Below are 25,545 nucleotides of genomic sequence, written 5' to 3'. Positions count from 1 at the left end.
CAGGATATGACAGAGAGAAAAGTCACTGAAGTAATATCTTTTATTGGTCCAGAAAAAGATATTATTTCACACACCTGGTCCCTCTAGCTTCACAATGAGCAATTTTTCCAGACGAAGTGTGCACTCTTCTTTTTGCAAAACCCAACCTCCATATTTGTGAAGTTTTTCTGCCCTCCCTGCCACCAAAAAAATTCATGAATATGCCCAGTTTCAGTTTATAGGTTATTCCACAAAATACTTTCATTTTATTTGTTATTTCTTGTTACCACTGATGTCACGAGGTGTCACAAAATATTTCCACTTCCGTCATGAAATGAAAGAAGACTGCTTAGTTCGAAAACGGAAGAGTTGCAATACCAGGTTACACTAGTCTTACATAATAATAAACGAAAATTTCTTCCTAACTTCAACAGTTAGTGGCTGGTTTATGCCCTAAAGCATATGGGTTTATATTTTCTATATGACTAATTCGCACTGCACTTTAAGCACATGCTTAGTTTTAAGCACATGAGCAGACCAACTGATTTCATAATACGTACATACTTAAAGTGCTTTGTTTAATGGGAGGTCCTAGGTTTTTTAAATTCATATCTAATGTAACTGGACAGTCTCATCCATATTAACCTCTGATCCTTTCCTGAATCCTGTTTAGTTCTTGGCCTCAATAATATATTGTGTTAATGAGCTCCACAAGTTAAATTATGCATTGTGTAAACAAATTATTTCAGATTTGGATAATATTTATATTTGTGAACATTTGCACATACAGACTTACATTTGCATGAATGTTCATAAACAAAATGGATAATGGGGTTTGTGAATACAGTGATTTAAAATTTATTTTTTTTTCTGAATAGGTCACAAAAAAGTTTCAGTATTTGCTCTGTTCTGTTTATAAGACCAGCACTTTCCTAAGAGAAATCCCAAAGAGTAACAATTTTGTATTACCTTAAAAGCCCCCCCCACCAAAAAAAATCCTACTTTTTTTTTTAAACTCATTTGAATATCTGCATCTCTGTTCCACTCATTTTTCAGCCATGTTTCTTAAGTGAAAAATTATATAGGTTTGACCTTAATTTCTAGTATATATATATAAAAAGCAGAATTAAATAATAACAATAAAAATAATCTTTCAGGCTTCTTTATGCAATAAAGAGCAAGAGGACAAAGGCTCTTGTTTTTTCTCTGCTGAGCATTTAAACTGGGAAAAGAAAATAGAGTACTGTATATTCTGAAAAAAATTAATACTAAAAATGATCTATTAACTTTTATCTAAAGGAAGGCAGACTTGTATGTTTTTCCCTCCTGTTTGAGAAGAGTTGAATCCGTTTCTCTTCAATGTGTCAAAAATTAATTCAAAGAAAAGTGAATATAAAAATGAGACACAGATGGATATCAGATGCGTTCCTCACCTACAGCACAGGTCAGTTTGCCAGTTCTTTCCTGGAGCAAGCACACAATCTGGGCCTTCTGTGTGGGGGCACATCGGCAGCATACCACGGCTGGACACTGGCAAGCCAACTCCATAAACTCGTACTCATAATATTTCAGACACACCTGTTTTACAGGAGAAGGAAGTTTCAAAGATGATTGTATTGCATATATTTCCCAAAACCAAATCACACACATTTTACCCGTGGGACTCCTATACAGCTGTCATAAGAATTAGAAGTTTACCTCCAGTGAGTCACCAGAAATCACAAGCGCACAGTCATGTTTCCGACGAAATGCATTCAGCTCCAAATGAGCTTCTCCACGGTTAGTCACCTGGAAATGAGCACAGCAGCTGAGAAAGTATGTGATTGGCGAGAACAAAATAAATTAATACAATCCCGAACACACACTCCAGGACACTGCCAAATCAATCAGGTTATCAAACACACTTCTTACTAAAAACAGAACCAAAAAACAGGGTGAAATTAAGGTCCACATATTCAAGTTTCATTTGTGTGTGTAAACTGGTGTTTACATCCCTATCCCCATCACCCTCTTTGTGTGTGCATACCTCAACTCTCAGGCCCTTGTCAGAGAGTGGGGTTTGAATATGCATAAGAATTTTGAAGATTTGGGCCCAAAACTGTATTTGAAAGAACAGAAATTCACCAATCATCTTATGATATATGCATTACATCATTTTTTGCTGAGCCTTTGGAAAACCAACCCTAGATTTCTTATTAGTATCTCCAGAAATTAGCAGCAGTTACACAAGGGCCTTAGCTCATGGAGGCTGAAATAAGTGGTCCAAGGTGTGGGCTGGTTTTAGGGTTACATGACTCCTGCAATGGTCATGTTGTGAGGCAACAGCCTAGGGGCTGACTAAGGGATGCCATTAACACTGGGTATTTTTGGAACCATGAGGAGAAACTACATAGTTATTACACTGTCCTCCTGGAACCTCAAAAAACTATGCATCTCAAGTATCATCAGTAACCTGCCCAATTTCACTATTATCTCTGCCCACAGGAGTGAAGTTATCTATTGGCATAGTGCCCACTCAAGGCCCTCCAGGATGCCAAACCACCATGGCAGTGTGGCAGAACAGCCTTGCGGGGAAGGGAGGAAGACACTTTACTCTTGTATGCTGCAGGGGTGGGCCTCCAAGCTAGCTCCAAACAGATCAGCAGAGAGGGTCAATCCAGCACTACTGAAGCCAATGAGAGCTTTGCCACTGACTTCAGTAGGTGCAGGATCAGACTCAAGGGGAGAACTGGGGTAGGTGTGTATTCTGCTTACGCTAAATCACTGGCCAAGAACCACCCTTGTAGGGATGCAGAGCAGTAGCCATTATTCCAGGCCACAGGCATGGAAGTAATGCACTATAGCCTGCGTGCAGATTGGGGTATTCTATCCCTTCTCATCCCCAACTTAGTTCCTTGAACAAGTCCAGAGAAGGGTGAATTTCACCCACAGGGAATAAGTGTACTTTACTCACCAATCTGAATATATGAATGTCCTGGGTTCTGGTTACCAAATGAGCATTCTTCGCTGTACAAGTAGCTGTTTCTAGCTTATCCCCTGTCAGCATCCACACCTGAAATTAAAAATATTTTTATATCCCCAAAATAACACAAAATCTAACAAACACTATGTTTGCAGGGAACTTCTAGGAACTCTGGGCCTTTATGCATGCATGTAAATAGACCATATTTACAACAGAACATGTGCGGTGTTCAACAAATTCCTGTATAACAGAATCCCATTTAAAAAGGGCAGGGAATTCCCCTACTCACAGAGGAATTGAGGGATTTGAAAAATGCTTCAGCATACCGGGGGTTATGAAATCTGCAAATTTTTCCACCTGCCATTTCAAGACTTCACTGATAAAACACAAAACATAAATTGAAGAGGCAGATATTTGAATGTATCCCCATCCTCAGCAAGTTTTATACAGAAATATTTAGCTCCAGCTGCAAACAGATCCTGCATGGCCCTGCCTGAAATATAGATGATGCAACTGCAGTTAGCTCACCACCCATGCCTGTGTGGAACAAACTAAACACAAGAATGGCCATATAGGGTCATTCCTATGGTCCATCTACCCCACTATCCTGTCTTCCAACAGTGGCCAGTGCCAGCTGCTTCAGAGGGAATGAACAGAACAGGGCAATTTATTGAGTGATTCATCCTCTGCTGTCCAGTCCCAGCTTCTGGCAGGCAGAGGCTCAGGAACACCCACAGCATGAGGTTGCGTCTCTGACCCTCGATGGCTATTAAGCCACTGATAGACCTATCCTCCATGAACTTATCCAGCTCTTTTTTGAACCCATCACAACTTCCTCTGGCAATGGGTTTCATAGGCTGACCATGAGTTGTGTGAAGTAGTACACCTCTACCCCATTATAACATCACCCGATATAAACACAAATTCGGCTATAATGCGGTAAAGCAGTGCTTCGGGGGGGGGGGGGGGGTTGACTGCGCACTCAAATCTGCGCAGATCAAAGCAAGTTCGATAAAACGCAGTTTCACCTATAACGCGGTAAGATTTTTGGCTCCCAAGGACAGCATTATATCAAGGTAGAGGTTGTACTTCCTTATGTTTGTTTGAAACCCGCTGCTTATTAATTTCATTGTGTGACCCATGGTTCTTGCGTTGTGTGAAGGAGTAAATAACATTTCCCTATCTCCACACCATGACTTTACAGGCCTCTATCATTCCCCTCCCCTTAGTTGTTTCTTTTCTAGGCTTAACAGTCCCAGTCTTTTTAATCTCTCCTTGTACGGAAGCTGTTCCATTGCCCTAATCAAATGAAAATGAAGACAGTGTATATGAAACAATTCAGTCATTAAACGAGGATGCTAGAAAGCAGTGTGACCAGCAGTGCTGACCGATATTTGCTATAATCTGGAAGATAATTTCCTCAACACTATAAATATTTGGAGTTTTGGCTATTCTTTATCTGGTGCTTTTAATTCCCTCAAGGCCTGTTGGAGCAGATCAAATAAGGATCCACTTGTTTGTTTCATTCTCTAAAAGGAGTTTAATAAGCTAAAAGCCAGGTGGGACACTTACTGTAATTAACAAGATAGTATAATAAAGAAAATGGATAGCTCCAGAATGAATTAGAAAACTGCCTTCGGTCTTGATTCTCTACTGACATGCAGAATCCCAAAGAACATGAGCCGCAGAACATATACTGTAAATTGCAGCAATATGTATGCAGTCACTAACAGGGCTATCCATTCAGCATCAAGGCAGTGACTTTAGCCAAGTTAAAAACAAAAACAAAACATTTTTGGACCAAACCGTCAAGATTTAACTAATAAAAATCAAAATATTGCTATGGAAACTACAGGAACTGTATTCTGTTTGTTTGAGCTACTCACTGACATGCAAAGTCATGTTACTATTAGAGATGGCATCAAAGCTAAAACTGTTTATTGAGACCCTCTTCCTCCCTCCCCCCATAAAATTAAATTAAACTTTGGGAGTTCAGGTAAACTGGGTACTGTATCTGAAACAGCCTGGTTTTGATTTTGCAATACAAAGCAAGGTTTTGTCTATTTTCTGTTTGAAATAGGCAACCAGAATGGTAACCTTTTATCCAACTCTTAATCCCCAACTCTGAGTGCTAGTTCCAGACCACCCCTGATTTTGTAAACCTAGAACCTGACTGACAAGATTTTGGGGAAAGGCAGAGTCGAACTATAATCATTCCTGGCTTTACCCACCTATGTATGGCTAATTCTGTAGGTGCACAAGTTATGGAGCTATATAATGCCAGAAGGCATAAAAAAAATCCTTGTGCATTATTGTTTTTGGTTCAGACTCCCTCTGGTGGCTACATATCACAGCATAAAAATTCATATGTGTGAGCTTCAACCTCAGAGTTCAAAACTCGCACATCATCATTTGGGTGTCAGAAGAGAAAGGAAATCAAGCCGAGCTAACTTTAACTGTGTGTTTCATGCAGCCACTCATAAGACTAGCTTGGCTGATTCTTTATACTTATCTTACACAGATACCATTCTGTCTGCATATTTGGTTTTTTTCGTATATTAAAAAGTTTTGGGCAAGGGTGACACATTTTAAGGTGCTTAGCTAGTACTCAGCACTTACAGTGCTTTATATAGTCAAAGCGCTGTACAAAAATATTAGCTATTAGATGATAACATGACAATCATTGAATCAGAGCCCATGGGGTCATCATTTTTCATGTCCTGTTGCACTTCCATTAACCAACAGATCAGAAAAACATTAGATTATATATATAGAGAGAGCGAGAGATAGATTCTTTTTTGCTAGTGTCTTATTCTACAGCCAGTGGACAAAGAATTTTACAGCAACAAGATTTCACTGCTGCTCACCTATTGTAATACTCACAATCAATGGAGATCAGAATTTTTGGGGGGTTTATCATCAGACAGACTCATTTATTCCAAATGTTACATTCCAGAGATTCTCCCCCCAACTCTCTGGCCATTATCATCAATTGCACTGTCAGTTAGATTGAGGTTCTGCATTCCATTTCTAGGTTAGCCAAACCTTAATGCCAGCATTTCTCAGGGTCTCCAGAGTGGGTCTGACATCCATCTGCAGCTGATCCTCCACTCCAGTCAGACACAGCAGCTCCATCTCCATTTCCAGGCTCTCAATCACAGTGGCTACCTTCAGCGAGCGATCGTGCACACTTAGCTTTGCCTGAACATAGCGAGCCTGAGAATAATACAAGACAAAAACCCAGTCACTGTAATTCAAACTAAGAGTGTTTGTGTGTCTGTGGAATACAGGATTAAGCAACATGACACAACTCAGGCCTCTCAAGGCCATAGGCTAAGTCCACCTCAAGGGTATCCTCTATAATGACTGGTAAACGTTAACCCTACAGCGAAAAAACAAATGAGGCTAAACAAGTCTTTCCTAGGAGATCCTATAATTCTGTACACTTATTATGCAAATCTGCCAGTTAGACGCACAGTTACCTGATCTGTGCTCACAAATAATTCTTCTGTATACACAAAATTTGCAAGTGCTATTCAGAGGTGGATCTTGAAATCTGGCTCATCTACACCAGACTGCGGTAAAATAGACACATCAATCTGCTGGAGTTCCATACACAAGCAATTGAAGCCCCATTTCCAAACCACCTGAAAGTACACAGGATTCCTTGACTCTCTCTTCTTTTGCAAATGTCAGTATACAAAATTGAAGATTCAAAATGTCAACAAAAGCTTTTTCAGTAAGTTTAAACATGGCTAAGCAGCACTGAATTTTAGCAGGAGTAAAATGGTAACAACAGAAGTCTATGGGGCAGGATTCCTGGGCTCCAACTCCTGTGGAATCAATCTCTAGAATGGGAACTTGTGGAAATGGCAGAAGCAATGGCCTAGGGAAGTAGGACTGCTTACCACACCACTCAGAAGACACCTCCAGCTGATTAAAGAGCAGCATGATGGGATTATGACATGAGGAGTGGGGAGATGAAAGCAGATGCTATAATCAGAACTCTGTGGGCATCACTTACATGATTATAAAATACAAACTTACTTCAAAGTCTTGATACTGCTCCTCAGTCAGGGACTTCTTCGCTACAACAAGAACCCTCAGGCCTTCCCTAGCCATGTTACCACACTGGAAAGAAATGTCATATTGTAAACGATCACCTGCATCGCAACTTAACTGATTCAGAGATTGTAACAGTAGGTATGATGCTAACAAAATAATTGTTTCAGTGAAACTAACCAGCTGAATACCATCATCAGATAAACAGCATGATAATTAACCAGGAAGAAGGGAGATCTCAAAATCTATTTGTAGGCTGTATCACTGATCGTGAATGATGCTCCTCTCACAGCAGTATCAAACTGGCATAAGTAACTCCATTGGCTTCAGTTACTCTGACTATATACCAAAGAAAGAAGGGATGGCAAGCCCATGGTGTTCATAAGCTCTGTATCTTTTGTTTACAAACTATTAAAGACATACTACAATATTCCTATGTAGTCAAATAGAAAAAGAACCATTTATATCTGCTATTGTGGAGACTGTTCACCATTGCCAGCAATACGATGGAATGGGTTTAAACAGCGAGTTCAGAAAGACTAAAATCAAAATGCAAATTGTTGGGTTCCAGTAGGTTTAAAATAAAGCCCAGTGCAGAATCAGGCCCAGTTACCCAAGATACATCTTGTGAGAAAAAGAGGAATTACCAGACAAAGAACAAGAAACCTGGACCAGTGACTACCCTAAGCTTGGACAACGTCCATTTTGTTTACCAGAGTTATCCTGGACTAAATGGGTTGAATTCACCACCAGGCTTCCTTTTAAAATTGACTAATACTGTGTCTGTAGCTCTGGCTACAGTTAAACCAATCAAAATGCCAAACCAAACAATCTTTTTCCTGCATACATTTTAACAGCTGCTTCAGCCTGCTCCACCAACGTGATGTCGGAGGCTTAGTCACATGTCGCCATGGAACAAGCAGCACCTGCCTGAAGGAGTAAATATTCTACATTTAAGAAAGTGAGACTACTTTGTACCTCTTCCTCTAGCCAGTCATTGTACTGCACGATGCCAGCCATGACAACGTCAGCTCCCTTCATGTAGAAAGTGATTTCTCCCGTTGACTCATCCTGAGAGAAAGAAAATGGTGAAAGATTAAGGGTTCAATTATCTACAGCAGGCAGCAAGATACTTCATGCAAGGATTATCAACTTCTTGGTCAACAACAGGTGATACTGGCTGGGTTGTATTCACACTATTCTATATGGAAAATAGTCATCCCCCTTCCTAACTCTAATCATTAATGGTCTGGTGTAACCATGACACTGGTGCATTTTGTTTTCATCCTGGAAATCAACTTTGATGTTTACACTTAACAGGGGGAAAAGTAAGTAACAAATAATGATTTTACTTTATTAATTCCAATATTAACGGCTCCCTGAATTATAATTATGCCTCTCTTTATAAGTACAATTAAAACTGAGGCCTGCCACAGAGGGGTTAGGCTACTGCCTTCCTCACCCGATGTGGACTAATTTGTAGATGCAAACAAAGCATATTTACACTGTTACAAACTCATAATCCTTTCTGAGCAGGCAAATGTCTAATGAGGTGACAGTTATTAGTATGGTGGGCTAATGGAAACACTGGCAAACTCTGCAAAGGAGGTCAACAATGTGCAAGGAGAACTTGCGTTGTAAATGAAGACAGCATCTGCGGACGGAAGGGGAAAAAAAATATGTACAGAACAAAAAGATGAAGGTTTGGAGAGAAACAACAGTGAATTAAGAAAACAAAAATACTTTCCAAAGAAGACAGGGAATAGGAAAAAAAAAATGCAACGTTTGCAATGTACTCTCTCCAATTTACATTCGATGATGCAAAATTTCCCTGTATTCTAACTGCTATAGAAGCCAGTTAAATGGCGATATGGCTGACATTATATAAAAATAAAAAACCCTGCCTCAAGGATGCACTAGGAGACAAAGAGGAAATGGGGAACTAGGGGGCTTGTTTTGTTTTTTAATCCTTTTCCCCCTCCCTGTTTCTCATCTGACAATTCACTAGGGCAGAAAAGACACTTTACTGATGGGGGTGAGTGAGGATGGGCCTTGTAGAAGAGGGACTAGACTGAGAAATGGGTGAGGGGCCTGTCCCGCTGGTGTTGAGAGGGTGCTTCCAGCCACAGGGGACAGCATGGAAGAAAAAGAATTAAAATGGGAGTGGAAGGAGGAAATGGGATTCCTTTGCTGAGAAACTTCATGGAGCTGTGAATACTCAGTATCTCTGATTATCAAGCCCCTTTTTATTCAGGTCTCTACACTGGGAATAAGGTGCTTAGCTTTAGCTGCTTGCGTTTGAATGCTCTTCCTTAAATATTTTTGAGACCTTTACCAGGAACATGTGGTGGTTCTTACAGGTGCATTACAAACTATTTCTGATCAATGGTGTTGACTGCCTGTGTGTCAATATGCACGTTCGTACATCTCAGAGTTCAAGTTTTATAGGTCACCAAGAAAACCAGAACACACTTAGTTTTAAAAAATTAAGCTTTCTGGCATTGGCAAAAGATTTATGTATTTAATTATTTGATTAAAGAAAAAGTGTTTAACAACATCTCTGTAGGAACTGAATAAAGACTCCACTTCCTGTGCTATAGAATTGGCTTAAGATCGTTTATAAATTTTGTCCAATATAAATATTGTATCAACTATCTCCTTGCATTAGTCATTTCCTCTTGCAGAGTTCAACAGGAGGTTAGCACGTTCTCATATTATGGTAAGATCACACTATAAATCTACAGAGAGATTTGCCAGTTGTATTGTTTTAAGAGCTACATCTTTTTCCATCGTGGTCTGATTCTGGCCATGGTTCAAAGGCCTCTTTCAGTTCCAGATATGACAATAGTGCTATCTTTGTTGCAAAGCAAACATCATCATTCCACTTGTGTGGGGAAAGAAAAAAAAAACACAGAGTGGAAAGTTTTGTGATCAACAAACAAATATCTTTTTAATGCAATCCTTTTCTTAACATGAAGATAAGCAAGTAAACAATGCTGTAAAGAGGGTGGCTGCTTTGTTATAACAAGACTTAGAACTGGAATAATAAACCCCCAGACAATGACAGTTGATCATGTGTAACAAGCAAATATTGCCAAACTGTCCTAAATGAGGCAACATCTGCTACTTGTGAACACACACTGCCACCTTAGTCCTCATCTGCTAAAGAAGTTTAAAAGTTATCATAGTAATAATACAAAGAGACCCTTTACAAGAGACAGCAGGCAGGACCACAAGGGGAAGCAGGCATCTCTGAGAAGTTCAACCACACATTTTTCTGGCTCTGTGTAAGAATCCTTGGATGAAATTCTTTGGCCTGTATTACACAGGAGGTCAGACTAGATGGTCATACTGTCCCTTCTGGTGCTAAAATCTGTGTGTCTATAAGGACAAGTAGGACAGGAGGAAATTAGCTGTATATCTTATTCAGATATTTTTCTGAAGTCTGACAGAAGTTTACAGCTTCAAGGAAGAGATTTTAGAATTGTTTTTCCAACTGTGAATTTATTTTATATACTTAGCTACTCAATAAGCTATTCCTCCTCCTCCCCCCCAGACTCTTACCAACAGTTAAGACACTATTTTTAGAATTAATATTGATGAAATAACGGGTTCAATTGCACCCAATGTATTTGGTTGCTTGTAGGTAAAAAATAATATTTGGTACCTGCACTGGTATAGATATATAAAATTTTACTTGACAACTAGTAATTGTTAAGCAAAAAAAGTTTTTTCATAAAAAGAAATGAAAACTCTGAAGACAGGAGTTCAGAGCATGCAGAAACAGTACGTGGTGATACCCAACCAGTTAACACCCGCTAATTAAAATCTGCTTCAGTTCAAGAGAGAAGACAGAGTTCATTTGGTTGTTCAGCCACACAACATCTAAGGAACAGGGTTCACAAGCCCATCAGACAGGGGCCAAGGCTTCCATCCTGACACCACAACAACATAATATACATAGACACTCAAGATTTGAGGCCTGATGATGTTCCCAAATGCAGTGAATGAGAGTTTTGCCACTGTCTTCAGAGGGATCATACCTAATATGCACTGTATATTAGAAATATTTTTAATTAGAGGGAGAGTTGTGGCTTATAGTTACCTTAAAAACTAGGATGGAATTCAGAATCCTGGCCTTGGAGGTCCAATGCCCCTCTAATTGACAGTCAGATTGTCAGAAAGGAAGGAAAAAAGGAAGCTCACTAAAGCTCTCCTTTTCAGTGAAAATAAAGAAAAAGTTCAGAATGTTTCAGGAATACCCATCTCTCTGCAGGGATGGAAAGTGAAAATCTTGATGAAATTCAGGTTGCTGACTTGCTGCTACTGCAATGGAACAAAACTAGTAAAAAATTGGGGAGAGAGAGAGGATATTTTGTTGAAATTTTTCCACAGGTTTTGTCAAATTTCTTTGTTTCTGTCTAGGCCTCATATAGACCATTCGGATGGTGTCAACCCACCTGTTTAGTCTATACTGTTTTCCACTACAGAAATAATCCAGCTGATGAAAAGGAACACAGCACTCGCTATGTTTCCATGAGCATTTGGTGACTGCATTGTCCCAACTAGGTCTAATATCAGACACTCGTTGGAACAAAGTTATGAACTGTATCCTCGAGGATATCCAGTTGCTTTCTAGATTCCTGTATTTATCATGTACTTCTGATTACCTCACTTGCACTCTGACTACTACTCCATTCCCCCTAGGACTTATTGTTCCAAAACATGGAGCAATTTCAGATACAGGGTATTGGTTTTTTAAAGCTAGCCTGCCACTAAAATTCTCTTGTTTCCCCTCACTTAAAAAGGTGCCAGGGCCCAGGCCCCAGAATGGGAAGCACTGAGTCCTGAACCAATGGCAGATTCAAGGTCTGGAATGCCACAACTGAGACAGGAGGAGATATTAATATATTGATGGTGCTGTATAAATCTTTTATCAACACTGCCTAGCTCCTTACTCATAGCTTAGTTTATTGACACCATCATGCGTTCACATTATATCTTAATCTGTACATCAACAAAAATTAGGGAATCAGATGCATGCTAAGCTTCTCCAATCAATCACCTAGCTTTTTGTTTTATATCATCCCCCCCCCCCATCATTCAACTTTACATTATCTGTTTAGGCTGTAATTTCTTCTTGCCCCTTCATGTCTGCAAAGCATCTCACTCTTGTGGTGGTATAAAAAACTATAAAGCATGAGACTATGGAATAAACTTAATTAATGTGACTGTATAGCAGAATCTCATATGGAAGACGCTAACCTAAAATACTCGCCTACAAATACAAGTAAGATTTCTCTTACCATTCTAACCTGTAATAATACTAGAGAGGTACAAGGCCCTTCCGAGGCCATGTCTTTGCTGCTAAGAAGATGCACTTTTAATTAGAGGATAACTAAGTTCACATGAACTATCTTAGGGTAAAAACACAGTGAACTAACACGTTAGTTTTACCACAATGTAAACTAGAGGAGGTCAGGACTGTACTGCCACCTGGGGCATGGGTTTGGTTTTGTTTTTTCTTTAAGCTCCAGGTATCTCACGTGCATTAGTCACCCAGCGGTAAAAAAACAAAAAACAAATACATCTAACATGCACGGGCTATCTGGAGGTAAAACTGAAGAGCCTTGTCTTCACTGTGGTTTTAACTTCAAGATAGTTCATGTGTGTCAGTAAAAAATACATCTTTTTAGCAGGGCAGACACCTCAGTCACTATTCATTTAAAGAGTGGGGAGGTCCACTAGGTTGAACATAGCTGTGAGAGCTAAAATTATTTGAATTCTAGCCCCGGCTGTAAAACTACTCCCGCTGAAACCCTGGGGAAATCCCTTCAACTCTGCATCAGCCTTCTCATCTGTGAAATGGGGGGGGGATCGTTTTCCTTTCAAGGCTACTGAGGATTAACTGTGGGGCCCATCTTGGTTGATCCTCAGGCACTATCGAAACAATAAATAAATAAATAATGCTACACTTTGATAAGAGAGCTAAGAATGTTTTGAAAAGGTTTAAATATGCGTTCACCAGTTTGTGAGTTGGTAACAAGCATCAAGAGAAATATTACAGTTAATAGCCTAAGAGGGGAGAGAAACAGAAAAAAACTTACATAATCACACTAACCCAGGAATCTATCCTTGCAACAAAGCCCGTTGCCAACTCTGTCCACATATCTATTTGGGGAGACCATCATACGACCTAATCACATCAGCCACACTATCAGAGGCTCATTCCCCTGCACATCTACCAATGTGATATATGCCATTATGTGCCAGCAATGCCCCTCTGCTGTGTACATTGGTCAAACCAGACAGTCTCTATGCAAAAGAATAAATGGACACAAATCAGATGTCAAGAATTATAACATTCTAAAACCAGTCGGAGAACACTTCAAACTCCCTGGTCACTCAATTACAGACCTAAAAGTCGCAATTATTCAACAAAAAAAACTTTAAAAACAGACTCCAACAAGAAACTGCAGAACTGGACATAATTTGCAAAATGGACACCATTAAATTAGGCTTGAATAAAGACAGAGTGGACGAGCCATTACACAAACTAAAAACTATTTCCCCATGCTAATTTCCCCTCTACTATTACTCACACCTTCTTGTCAACTGTTTGAAATGGGCCATCCTGATTATCACTACAAAAGCTTTTTTTCTCCTGCTGATACAACCCACCTTAACTGATTAGTCTCATTAGAGTTGGGGTGGTAACCCCCACTTTTTATGTTTTTTGTGTGTGTGTGTGTGTGTGTGTGTGTGTGTGTGTGTGTGTGTGCGCGTGCGCGCATCTATCTTCCTACTATATTTTCCACTGCATGCATCTGATGAAATGGACTTTAGCCCACGAAAACTTATGCTCAAAAAAATGTTAGTCTCTAAGGTGCCACAAGTACTCCTCGTTCCTTTTGCATATTTCCGCTGTTTCCAGCACTAGCTCCTTTTTAGCTGAATCAGATTTTTGAAAATCTGGTCTCCACTGTATTAGTGCATAGGACCAAAATAAAGCATTAGGTGTGCAAATGCATACGTAATTGCATATCTAATTAGCATATGCAGTTACCGTCATTGAAGACATAAGAGAATTGCATGCACAAATGCACCTGATTACCCTAATTCCTTTGGGAAACCCCATGCACCAAGTACTTCAAGCATTTTTTCTGGAACAGAGGTTTCCTTATTATAACAGCCAGCAGGGGACAGAACAAAGAAAGGAAATCACATAGAAAGGAAATCACATAATAAACCCATTTCTTGGTTTATTTTACAGTTTAATATACATTGTATAAACAATATAATCCCAGCATGATTATTTGATCGTTTACTTCTCATTAAGAAGTAAACTAGAAAGTACCTTCTTAAAGTATATATTTGACTTTCAGTAGCACCTCTATTATATTGTAGCTGATCTGTTATGAGTCATTAGAACTCCTAATTTAGCTGTAGTTGAGGGGTAAATCTATATCTATTTACTGGTGATTCCTGATTTGGGGTTTGTGCTTTTTTGCTGTTACTTTCAATAGTGGTTACAATTATTTTCCTACTGTCTATGAGCTAAGGACTGTCACAGGCCTTTGGAGTTTGAGCTGAAAGAAAATACACTTTACTTATCAGTTCTGGGGGATGGAAGGACAGTACTTCAACGTATACAAATATTTTAGTTTCTGGTATCTGAGATAATGTAACATTCTCCTATGAAGAACAACGTTGCTGACATAAAACAGACTGTACTTGCTTATTCAGTCAGTGTTTTGCAAGAGTTACATGAAGATGAAAAGAAACATGAAAAGCAACTTACCCTAACGATGATTCCCATACGTTTACTTTCATAAGTGAATGGAAAGATCTGGAGGATGGTGAAGTTTAGTATCTGACCACCAGGTGTCCTCAGCTGCATAGAGGATTGATCTCTGCCAACCAGTGTTAAGCCTACACTTTCAGTCCACTGTACCAGGGCCACCTAAATACAAGAAAGGTCACAGGTCAGATAGACTGCTGAGCTTTGTGGTTCAGAGGTCATGTAAATGAACACCAGAGGGGAAGGGACAGTGGGTTAACTGAAGAAAAAGTTACTTAGTCATTAATGTCACTGTAAAATGGATCAGTTTTTCTACCTTAGCCATGTAATGTGAACAAATGGCCCTTTAGCGTTATTTACTGCGGCCATTCCTGCCCATTGACAATATTAATTACTCCATCCCTGGAAGGACGTACTAATGTCCAATAACACATGACATGCACTACACTGTGTTCTGAGCCAACCAGATGATTAAAAAAAACCACAAAAGTTGGCAGTGAAAACACACAGTGCATGACTGCCCCCATTCAAATGTGGGTTTAAGACAGCAGAGGCTATTAAAGCAATGAAGGTCTAAGTTGCCAATATGCCACTAACCCAAAGTGATGAGACAGGATGTGATCCTGCACCACTGGGGTTAGTGGGAGCAGAATTGAGCCCATAATGAAAGCCACTGACAACTGGCAATGAAAAGGAAGTTAATGAAACAGATCCAATCAGTGAGTTTATGTGGCTTTATTGTGCACTAGGCATTTGACTACAATGTCAAGGGACGTTAACTACTGTTGTAAACAAAGCTGAGCAGAGGAGAGTTCTAAAGATCTGAGGACAAAAGAGAGAATTTCAGCCTCTTTCAGTGTGACATTCCCTTGAGACAACTGCACCAAGTCAGCCCAGCTAGTAATAGTTTATTTAAATCTGATCAAGATAAGTTTCAAATGGAAACACTGCCCACACTGGGAACTGCCCTTCCCTCCCCATCGAAAACACTCTACCTCCCCCAGACAAATTTTGGGCTAAATCTGTATCCAACTCTAAAACTCACCTCTGACTACAGTTGCCAACCCTCCAGGATGGCCTGGAGTCCCCCAGAATCAGCATTGATCTACCGGTGACTACTGAAAGCAATTTGGGAGATTTTAATAGGATATTTTAAGAAAATTACATTATGTCATGTTAGGGGGGAAAAATCTCCCGGAATAGCTTCAGTCAGAGTTGGCAAGCCTACCTCTGATGCAAATATCAGGCCAAGTTCTCTGCTTGTGTAACTTAGTTTACTACAAGGCAGTTACATCAGTAGAGTATTTGCCTAATTCATTTTAATGCTTGCAATCTGAGCACTTATATTCACTGCACATCCCAGGTTCTTTCAGCAAGGAAAGATTTGGACTCAACAGTGCATATAAATCTCTGATGAGGAGAAAGCTTGCTGTATCCAGTCACTCTACACTGGCTCCTAAGTAAATAAAAACAAAACCCAAGTGTCAGTGGATTTCTCACCTATTTTTATAGACATCCATTAAGAGTGGCATGTCTAAAGAAATGTACACAAAAAGCCTTTACCTGTCTTGTCTTATAGCCATTATCTTGTTGAGAAGCTGAGTGGAATTAAGACCAGTTTTGTGGAGACATATTTACTAATAATCTTTTCCCTTCATTTGAGAAATCACTTCTAGAACCATAATTATTCCTGACATTTCAGCTCCTTCATCTATTTAGCGAATGAAAGCGCTAGGACAAAGTATTCAGTTACTTCTAAAGGAGTTATGTCTTCCAAGGAAGTTCATGAAAAAATACCTACCATACATCAAATACTTAAGCCATGGAGCTATCCTCTCAACTTGAAGTAGCTGCTTTAACCCTCACTGGAAGCTGTGGGCACACATTAAGGGTAAGTCTACACTACCCGCCGAATTGGCGGGTAGTGATTGATCGGAGATCGATTTATCGCGTGTAGTGTAGACACAATAAATCGATCCCCGATCGCTCTCCCATTGACTGCTGAACTCCAGCAGTGCGAGAGGCGGAAGCAAAGTCGACGGGGGAGCAGCAGCCGTTGATCCAGCACCGCGAGGACGTGAAGTAAATAATTTTAATTCGATCTAAGACATGTCGACTTCAGCTACACTATTCTCATAGCTGAAGTTGCGTATCTTAGATTGATTGCCGCCCCCAACCCCCCCCCCCCCCCCCACAGTGTAGACCTAGCCTAAGAGGAGGAGACACCGCCCTCATTTGAACCTAGTGTTCCTAACATGCTACAGCACACAGAGTCTCATCCAAAGATTCAGCTGACTTCAACAGGCCATTAGGACCTCAAACTAATAAGATATTTCAAGTCCAGAATTATTGGTGTGACTCTCCGAGGCAGGTTGTCCCTCAATCTAAAGCTTTTTGACTATTTTTAGGATTTGGACAGCTTGGCTCTAGGTCTCTCATACAGACTCCATGTTGCTAAAAGCCTCTTTAGAATCTGTGTAGTAGCTTACTCATCTTCATCAGGTGATTACAATGTACTGAAGAAGAAAAAACTTACTGCAAAGTGGGTGTCTAAACCTTTATTTACCCTAAAACCCAGGCCTGCAGACTTGAGGGAAAAAACATGCTTAAAATGCTGCTTATTGTATGGCAGAATTAGACCATACATCACTAGTTAGATTGGTTTTTTTAACTTAACAGAATTCTTTCAGTGGATTTGGAACCACAATGTGGTATTTGGAGAGGAAAATATTTAATAGTTAAAAAAAATTCTCGTCATTTATTTAATCTTTGAAAACGTTAAACCTAGTATGAATGCCCATTTTTTCTGGGCATTTCCAGGAGCCATTATAAAACTCCTTTGAAATCCAATTCTGCAAGAGCTAGAAAGAGATCTGATCTCGTCAATTTCACACCTTATATGCTTCCAATACAAACCTTTCTAACAATTAGAGCACCTTGAGAACAGAACTTCCCTTAGAAGTCTCCATTCATAAATTGAGTGGGGCTTGGATAAGCCAGAGCACCTCCATCAGAACACCTAGGAATTAATTTCTCTCCTAGAAACACAAACCAACATCAATTAATGGGAGAATTGACCCTTGGAATGTGGTATTGGCAGTTCCCCTGCTCCTTCAAACTATTTGTAAAAGAAAGAAAAATGCTGCTCAGAAGATAGCAAGAAAATTCACATGAAAAACAACCAACCAACATGGCTCTTGTATTAGTTTCTGATAAGTTGGTGCTAAGGTGGTTCATCATCAGCAACTGCCAAATTATATTGTCCTCAGAATATCTAGACTAATCAGCATCCTAATACCCAGCTGTTTGGAGATTTAAAAGCATTTTTTCTTATAGGAGAAAAGGCTAGTAGAACATACCTTTATAGATGGGTTGTTTTTTTTAAACAATCTCTTGTTTTAGGGTACTTGAATATACAGAAGGCTAGTTTTTATTGCATTATTATGGAAGACAAGACAGAGAAGACAAAATGCTTTATTTTGCTTTCCTGCTAGTTCCATATAGAATTCTCTACACCCCTACTCATCCCCCAGCTTTTTAATTAATGAAATTAATCCTGCTAGGTTTGCTTCTACTTAATTATATGGTTTTCTTTTGGCGAGGGGGAAAGGGAAGCAGGAGAGTCTCCCAAGACTAAGAACTGGTTTTCCTGAAAACTTCTGTACAACGATAAAAATATTTTATGGAGAGATTTTCAAAAGATGGGCATCCAACTGACATTAAATGGAAATGAGGCCCAGATTCTCAAAAGGTATTTAGGTGCCTATCTTAGTGAAGTCAATGGGAGTTAGGAGTCTAAATACCTCTGAAGATCTGGGCCTGGGTTTCATGCTTCTCTGTTCCCCATCTAGTCTAGAAAACATCCTTAAAGCATTAAAGAAGCTAGTTAGAGGCTCTTCTATTGTCCTCATTCTTAACAGTCCTCTGGATCAGAACTTGATCTCAGGCTTCTATTGCACTGGTTAATACAGAAATAAATAAAGGTTCAATTTATGTTATTTAGTAAATGTTTCTAACCTCTGTTCCCTGACCTGATGTCTCTCTATCCCACCTCCACAGGGTGATGTTACACTAGTATCACTCTCTGAAATCTCACAGACTGAAAAGAACACTTCATGCTTATTTGTCCAGAAGTCTGAAGGCACAAACCTCCTTGTTCCCTTCACAGCCAAGTTAGAGTCTTATGGAAAAATAATTATTAAAATACTTGGATTTTCTCATGCAGGAGACTGGGACTAGATGAAAAATGTTACAGTACAGTACTTCGACTGTGAAAAAAGGAAAGAGGTGGTCTGTCTCCTCCACTCACTCTAGACTGTCAACAGTGAGGTAAAAAAAATGCTTTCTAAAAATTTTTTCATAGAGGACAAAAGCTTCGTCAGGGCTGCTAAGGAAAAAGTGCTTTGTGTTAAGTAAATAAGAGGACCAGAATTACAGGGAATCAGCTAGTCAGACGTATTGAAACCCATTAATTTGCTTGTCTCTTATTGATCAGAAGAGAATAATAGATTTTCTACCTTAAAGGCCCTGGTTTGTTTTTTAAACCCTTCACTTCTGCCCAGCCCTAATACAATATCACTGAAGTTTTCATATGTTACATAAAGTGAAAAGTAATTACCATGAGTAATAAATAAAGAGAGTTCAAACCCCACAACATACAAAATGTGATTTACCAGGACATTTACAATAACTGATTCCATAAAAAGAACTGATATAATAAACAAGGTTATCTTGGACTCCACAATTAAAATTAAATGAAATCAATGGCTGGGCTGTCAATAAAACACAATACAATATTCTGAAGGTGTAAGTCTTTTATGGAAGGAATGGAGAAATATCTATTTGGTTCCCTCAATATAGGCTAAAATAAATATACCCAGCAATAAATCAGCTTAAGTGTACTTCATTGCCAGAAGTTTCCTGATTGCTAGGATTCCCCATACACTGCAAACTATTCCTCTAGGGATGAGGCAGAATATTTTCTCCAGTAGTGATTTTCACTGTCAGGAAAAGAAACTAAATGCTTCTACTGTTCTATCTGCTCAAAAGCCAAGTTGTACACATTTAACAAATACATATCTCTAGCAGAAAAAACGCATAAAGCAATCCAATGGTTAGAAACTGAAGTTAGACAAATTCAGACTAGAAAAAATGCAGTTAAAACAAACCACTTGAAAAAGAGCAAGTAGTTAACCACTAGGACATATCTAAGGACATGGTGAATTCTCCATCAAATGAAGTCTTTAAATCAAAACTGATATCTTTCTGAAAGATATGCTATAGCTCAAAAAGTTGTGGAATTAATGCAGAAATTACTGAGTGGGCTTCTATAGTCTGTGTTATAAAGAGGTCAGATTAGATGATCATGGTGGTCTTCTGACCTTAAAAATCTAATAATATCTGCAACTGCAAGGAAAACTTCCTTCGTCAATTTATGAATCATTTCCCTATGAGCTTTGCAGATGGTTTAATTCTGCAGCACCTCCAGCAGAGATGGAGGAATCCTTTTAATCCTGCACTTAACCCACTAATTCAGTTACACATATTTAATATCAGCATCTCCTGTAAACTAAAAAAACTATAGAGAAGTAGGTATCAATTTTCCATATGCTGTACTGCTATTGAGATATACTAACTTTTCTTTCCCCTCTTCCAAATAGTCCCTTTCTTTCTTGGTTGGCCATTTAAGGTAGATCTCCAGACAATAAGCATTTAAATTTCCAAAAAAAGTTAACACTTAGTGTAATATGTAAAACTGAATATAACCTAACTGAAAAATTAGCTGAGTGCAGACCTTACAAGCCTCATGAGGCGGTGCAGAGTGCAACACAATCCTGGGGACATTAAGACCCAGAAGAAGCCTGTACAAGAAAGAAGCAGATCCTCCCTCCTGCTGCTGTCTCCGCCTACCTTTCGGTCCCAGACCAACTCCTCTGTCCCTCCTTAACTTTACCCTGATCCTTCAGTACTCAACTCCAGGGGAAGGGAAACGGCACTGGCTTTTAAACCAACACTTTCCAACCTCCAAAAGCTGCAGAATTTCTGCCTCTGTGCAAAAAAAATTTTTCACTGAAACTTTTGAAGTTTGCTGACTAGCTGTAATGGAAAATTTTAAAATTAATAGGCTTACACAGCACCTAGCAAATAAATAATAGTGTCAACATCAACATGGCCTTCATTGATGCAGATTTTGGGCACCCTGTTTTACTGGATATAGGGGTGCATTTTCAGAGTAAATCAAAGATGAGAAGTTGTCACACACTGTGCTATTTAAACTGACAGTTATGTGTGTTCCAAGTCACCGTCATTCTGTCTGAGAGAAGCATCTGAGTTGGAAAATAAGTGTGGGTGGGAAATTGTGTGTGTGTAGGGGGGCGGAATTTATAATAAAGCAAGCAAAAGTAAAACCAATTTCAGAGAACCCTCAGATCCGTGAGACAAAAACATAACAAGAGAGTACTCCACACTCAGTGCTGAACAGCAACCAAAATAGCTAATAAACCTTCATTACTACATTCCAGGAATCTCTAGATATTGGCCCTGTGTGCCTATACTAGGTTAGATATATTTCTCGGCACTGAGAGTCAGAATTGCTAATGCAACTCTATATTCCATCTCCCTAAACTTCGCCCTCTGGCTAGTTATTAAATTACTCAAGACATCGCTGAAATGGATATTGATTAACAAATTTCATTTTAAAGAGAGACAAATTGATCCTTGCTATTAGTTGCTCTTCAAATGTCCCCAACTAGATTGCCTAGGAACACAGACAATGGCAGTAATCAGCTGGAGCACACTCTTTCAGGTCCTGGAAGCTGTGGAGGCCTGTCAGGGTTAAAGATTGTTTGCCCAAGAATCCCAAGCATGCTTATCTCTGATCAGATTATATCTATTTCATTTCCCCTGTTAGTTACTGTATGGCTACAACTGACACAATCAAAGAGCCCCAAGGCTGTAACTGATATCTGAATAAAGATACTTCAAGACTTCTAAATGGGAATATGCACAGGAAACAAATTTAGGACATCCTGCTTTCTGTTACAGGAAATTAATCCTATTCCAACTGGTAGAAATTACCCTCACTGTTCAAAAGTAAGAACACCACAAGTTTTTGTACTCATTTCATAAACTGACCTCTCCTGACTTGCTAATATTTATTAATATAGAATGTCAAAGGTAGCCTTTAGATGCCTGTTAAAAGACTTTCCCTCTAGGAATCCATGAATGCTATTTAACAGTATCACACTTTCCTGAAAGGTTTAACTAGCACTGGTTTCATATTTAGTACCACCTATTGTGAGACACACAGTAGATGTTTGACTGATATTTGTACTCTTGAGACCTACAGACAAGATGTCTTCAGTGTGGTAAAGCATATCTAATTTCTGAAACCACTTGCAATTCAAAACATTGCAAGGAAAACAATGTAGACTAAAGTATAATTTCAGAGAGATTAGTTATAAAGTTACAATATAAAAATACTATGTATTATTACAGCCACATTAGTTGCAAAAAAAAAATTAAAGCAGGAGTTACAATTACAAATGGAAATATGTCAAACTTCACTGAGACTTTTTTTTGGAGACTTTACGGGCATGTAGGTAAAGAAACAGAGGCTATGAATGTAAATAGCCAATAAATTCACTAAGAAACTGCCTCAAATACTGACCACAAAAATTAACATCTGGAAATTGTTCAGATCTCACTTCAATGCAAAGGCACCTACTTCTGTAAAATTGCTTTACTGGCGGGAGCAACACTTTAAGGAGAAACCCACATAAGCAAAATACAGAACAAAAGTATGGTTCGGCAGCAGCATTTACACAGTGCTTGTTCACTCCAAGCACCATGAAGACACAAATACCCTTTTGTCACCATGAGCACAAGAATTTTGTTTACAAAAGAATGTGCTTAAAATGATCCTATACTGGGGGCTAGGAAACCTTTTGTCCTCTTGAAAGAAGATCATGGTCTATTTGAGTGTGTAATCATAGGAAATATTTTAAAAGTATGTGCAATGTAGGGCAAGTCATCGCCACAATCTTTTGAGGTTGTACTTTACTAGAATAATCTTAGAACTCTGGCTATTCGAAAGATTTAAAAAATTTCTTACATGAACTGCTCCTCACCTTTAACACCACCTTTAGGGAACCTAGCTAGTCTTATAATGTTAAAAGTGAAAAACTGTTTATATAAAGCAATAAGAAAAAAACCCCTTCAAATACTGCCAAAAATCTACACATCATCAATGGAATTTCTAAGAAAAATTTCAAATTTTCAGTCTTTTAGCAGATATGGGCAAGTGTAAATATTCAAACAATATTAAGAAACCATAATTAGCGCTGAATAGTTTAGAATTTGTACAATACTGTTTTAGTTTAGTTGCAATAAAATAAATATCCAATAAGTATTACTGGTACACAAAATATAAATATTTAAAATCCCTGTAAAAAAAAAATAAAAAGGGAATTTTAGTTAAGCTTTTTATGCAGTAGGGAAGCACCTCTAACAACACAGATTCAATCCTGCACTAAAGCTCTACTCTGTACTGGAAGGAAGTAGGGGACACCAGTTAAAGCTCCCCAGTTTTGAGGGCCCCAACATGACTTAGGATTGCTGCTGGTCTGCACTAAATTGCACCTTTGGTACATGGCCCTGTGATGGCGTGCCTGCTCAACACTAGGCTCTAGGGGGTTAATATAACCTTAAGGAGGCTGCGTGGGATGCAGCCAATCAGAGAAGGGCTGGGAGGAGCAGCCAATCAGGGCCAGGCTGGCCCATACAAGAAGGGCTGCAGAGCAGCTACAGTCACTTCTTGGAGCATGAGGAAGGAGCAGGATAGGCTGCCTTGCCGGCTGAAGGCAGCAAGCACCCTGGGCAGAACAGTGCTGCAGAGATCCGGGGAGTTAAAGGCAGCTCCTGGTGGGCTGCAAGTATCTGCAGGCTGAGGCCCTGAGGCAAGGGCAAAGAGGGTGCTGGGACCATGGGAAGCAGTCCAGGAAAACCTACTGAAGTGTTGGGGGGGTGATGCAAGCAGTGGCTTTCTACAGGGTCCCTGGGCTGGGACCCGGAGTAGTGGGCAGGCTCAGGTCCCCCAACTCACCACTGAGGAAGTGACTAAACAGTAAACTGTGGTCACCACTGACAGAAATGGCTGGACTGGGATTACAGAGATGTCCCCGGGAAGGGGGGAACATCAAGTGTGGCACAGCCAGAGGGCTGTGTCACTGAAGAGGATATCACAGTCCTTGGAGGGACATGGATCCAAAAGCAGAAGAGATGATGGGCTGAGCACTAGAGCAGGGCACACTGGTTACCAGAGCTAATTCCCATATTGGCCATGAGGAGGTGCTGGCGTAGTGAGTGGATCCCCAGGCCCTTACTGGACCATGCGCCAGTGGAGGATTAGCACAGCAGAGTTCTGTTCTGACACAGTCCCCTCCCTGCATCTGTCACATAGGATACACTGTGATAAAAAACCTGCAGCACCAAGTCTCAGAATCCATGTCAGCTGATTTGGGCTTGAGGTGGGACGGGGCGGGAATTGGGCCGTGGGGCTGAAAATAGCAGTGTAAAGTTCAGACTCAGACTGGAGCATGGCCTCTGAGATCTTCCCCCACTTTCTGGGTCTCAGAGCCTGGCCTCCAGGCCACGCCCAAATGTCTACACTCTACTTTTATAACCCCATGACTCGAGCCCTGCGAGCCTGAGTCATCTGACGTGGGCCAGCTATAGGTCTTTTATTGCAGTTTAGACATACCCATAGAGGTTGGGGACTGCAGGCATCAGTGCCAGATCTGGCCCTTTGCACCAGCAGCAAGTTCCCGTGACAGAAGAATTCTCTGTTGGGCATTTGTAGTCAGTTTATGCTCCCTTGTCCCATAACTGCATAGACAGTTTAACCCCTTGACTTGACTAGAATAGGCTTGCCTTAAATTAAAGATGAGCTGTGGTTCTCCTTGCTAAATATACGTAAAATTGGTTTAATATATATGCAAAGAGGGAGGGTTTGTTCCACTTTTAAAATATTTGTTTCACCTGTAGCACCTTCATTATTTCCCTATTCATTCCTACAGTAAAGAGTTTTTGATTATGCTTTTTCTTAATAGAAGTGAGAGACTTATTTTCAAATATGTTAATGTGACAACGACACAATTCATCGTGAGGATGCTCTATCAGCAATGATTAGCTAGCACTGACGGTTTGACACCGAGTTCTTCCATTTCAGAGAGGCTTCCTTCAGAAATTGTCTATTTCAAGCCTTTAAAAACATGAAGGTGAGGGAGAAGGGGTGGGGAAAAAAGGAATCTCACCTCGTCCGGACTGGAAGCCTGGTACACCCTGCAGGAGTCTTCATAATGTCTCTCAGCTTCAGCCTGATCTGTCACACCATTAGATTCGTACACTGGTGTCACATTGTGGCACAGCGCAATTGCCTTCACTGCCTCATGAACACGGCTACTCATGGTTTTACGTACTTTGGTGGCCAGGGTGGGGCCTTTTAAAGCAGGTGGGTCTTGTGACTGCTAACAAAAAGGAGAAAAGAAAGTGGAGTTTTGAAAAGCAGGAATAATCGAATATCATTAAGGATCTTACTTCTATTATAACCATAAATATACTATTTGCATGGACTCACACCTCCAGTAACTTGGGATATGTTTTTGACAGGGGCATCTTTTTTGTATGTGTTATCATGGGAATAACTGAGACCACTTCCCAGTTATGTGCAGCTAAATGAAGT

At 39.8% G+C, this 25,545-nt stretch overlaps 1 protein-coding gene across 1 annotated transcript in view; it reads right to left on the bottom strand.

The window, feature by feature from the left end:
* Nucleotides 1-25,545, bottom strand: part of ATP9A (ATPase phospholipid transporting 9A (putative)) — a 95,400-nt gene that overhangs the window by 15,990 nt on the left and 53,865 nt on the right. The window contains 8 exon segments of the mRNA XM_030533435.1: nucleotides 1,413-1,557; nucleotides 1,678-1,767; nucleotides 2,933-3,031; nucleotides 5,987-6,157; nucleotides 6,989-7,072; nucleotides 7,982-8,074; nucleotides 14,805-14,966; nucleotides 25,118-25,330. Of these exon segments, the coding sequence (XP_030389295.1) occupies nucleotides 1,413-1,557; nucleotides 1,678-1,767; nucleotides 2,933-3,031; nucleotides 5,987-6,157; nucleotides 6,989-7,072; nucleotides 7,982-8,074; nucleotides 14,805-14,966; nucleotides 25,118-25,330 (1,057 nt within the window).

Source organism: Gopherus evgoodei, chromosome 14, assembly GCF_007399415.2.
Source record: "Gopherus evgoodei ecotype Sinaloan lineage chromosome 14, rGopEvg1_v1.p, whole genome shotgun sequence".
NCBI lineage: Eukaryota > Metazoa > Chordata > Testudines > Testudinidae > Gopherus > Gopherus evgoodei.
This window is presented reverse-complemented; position numbering and strand designations above follow the sequence as displayed.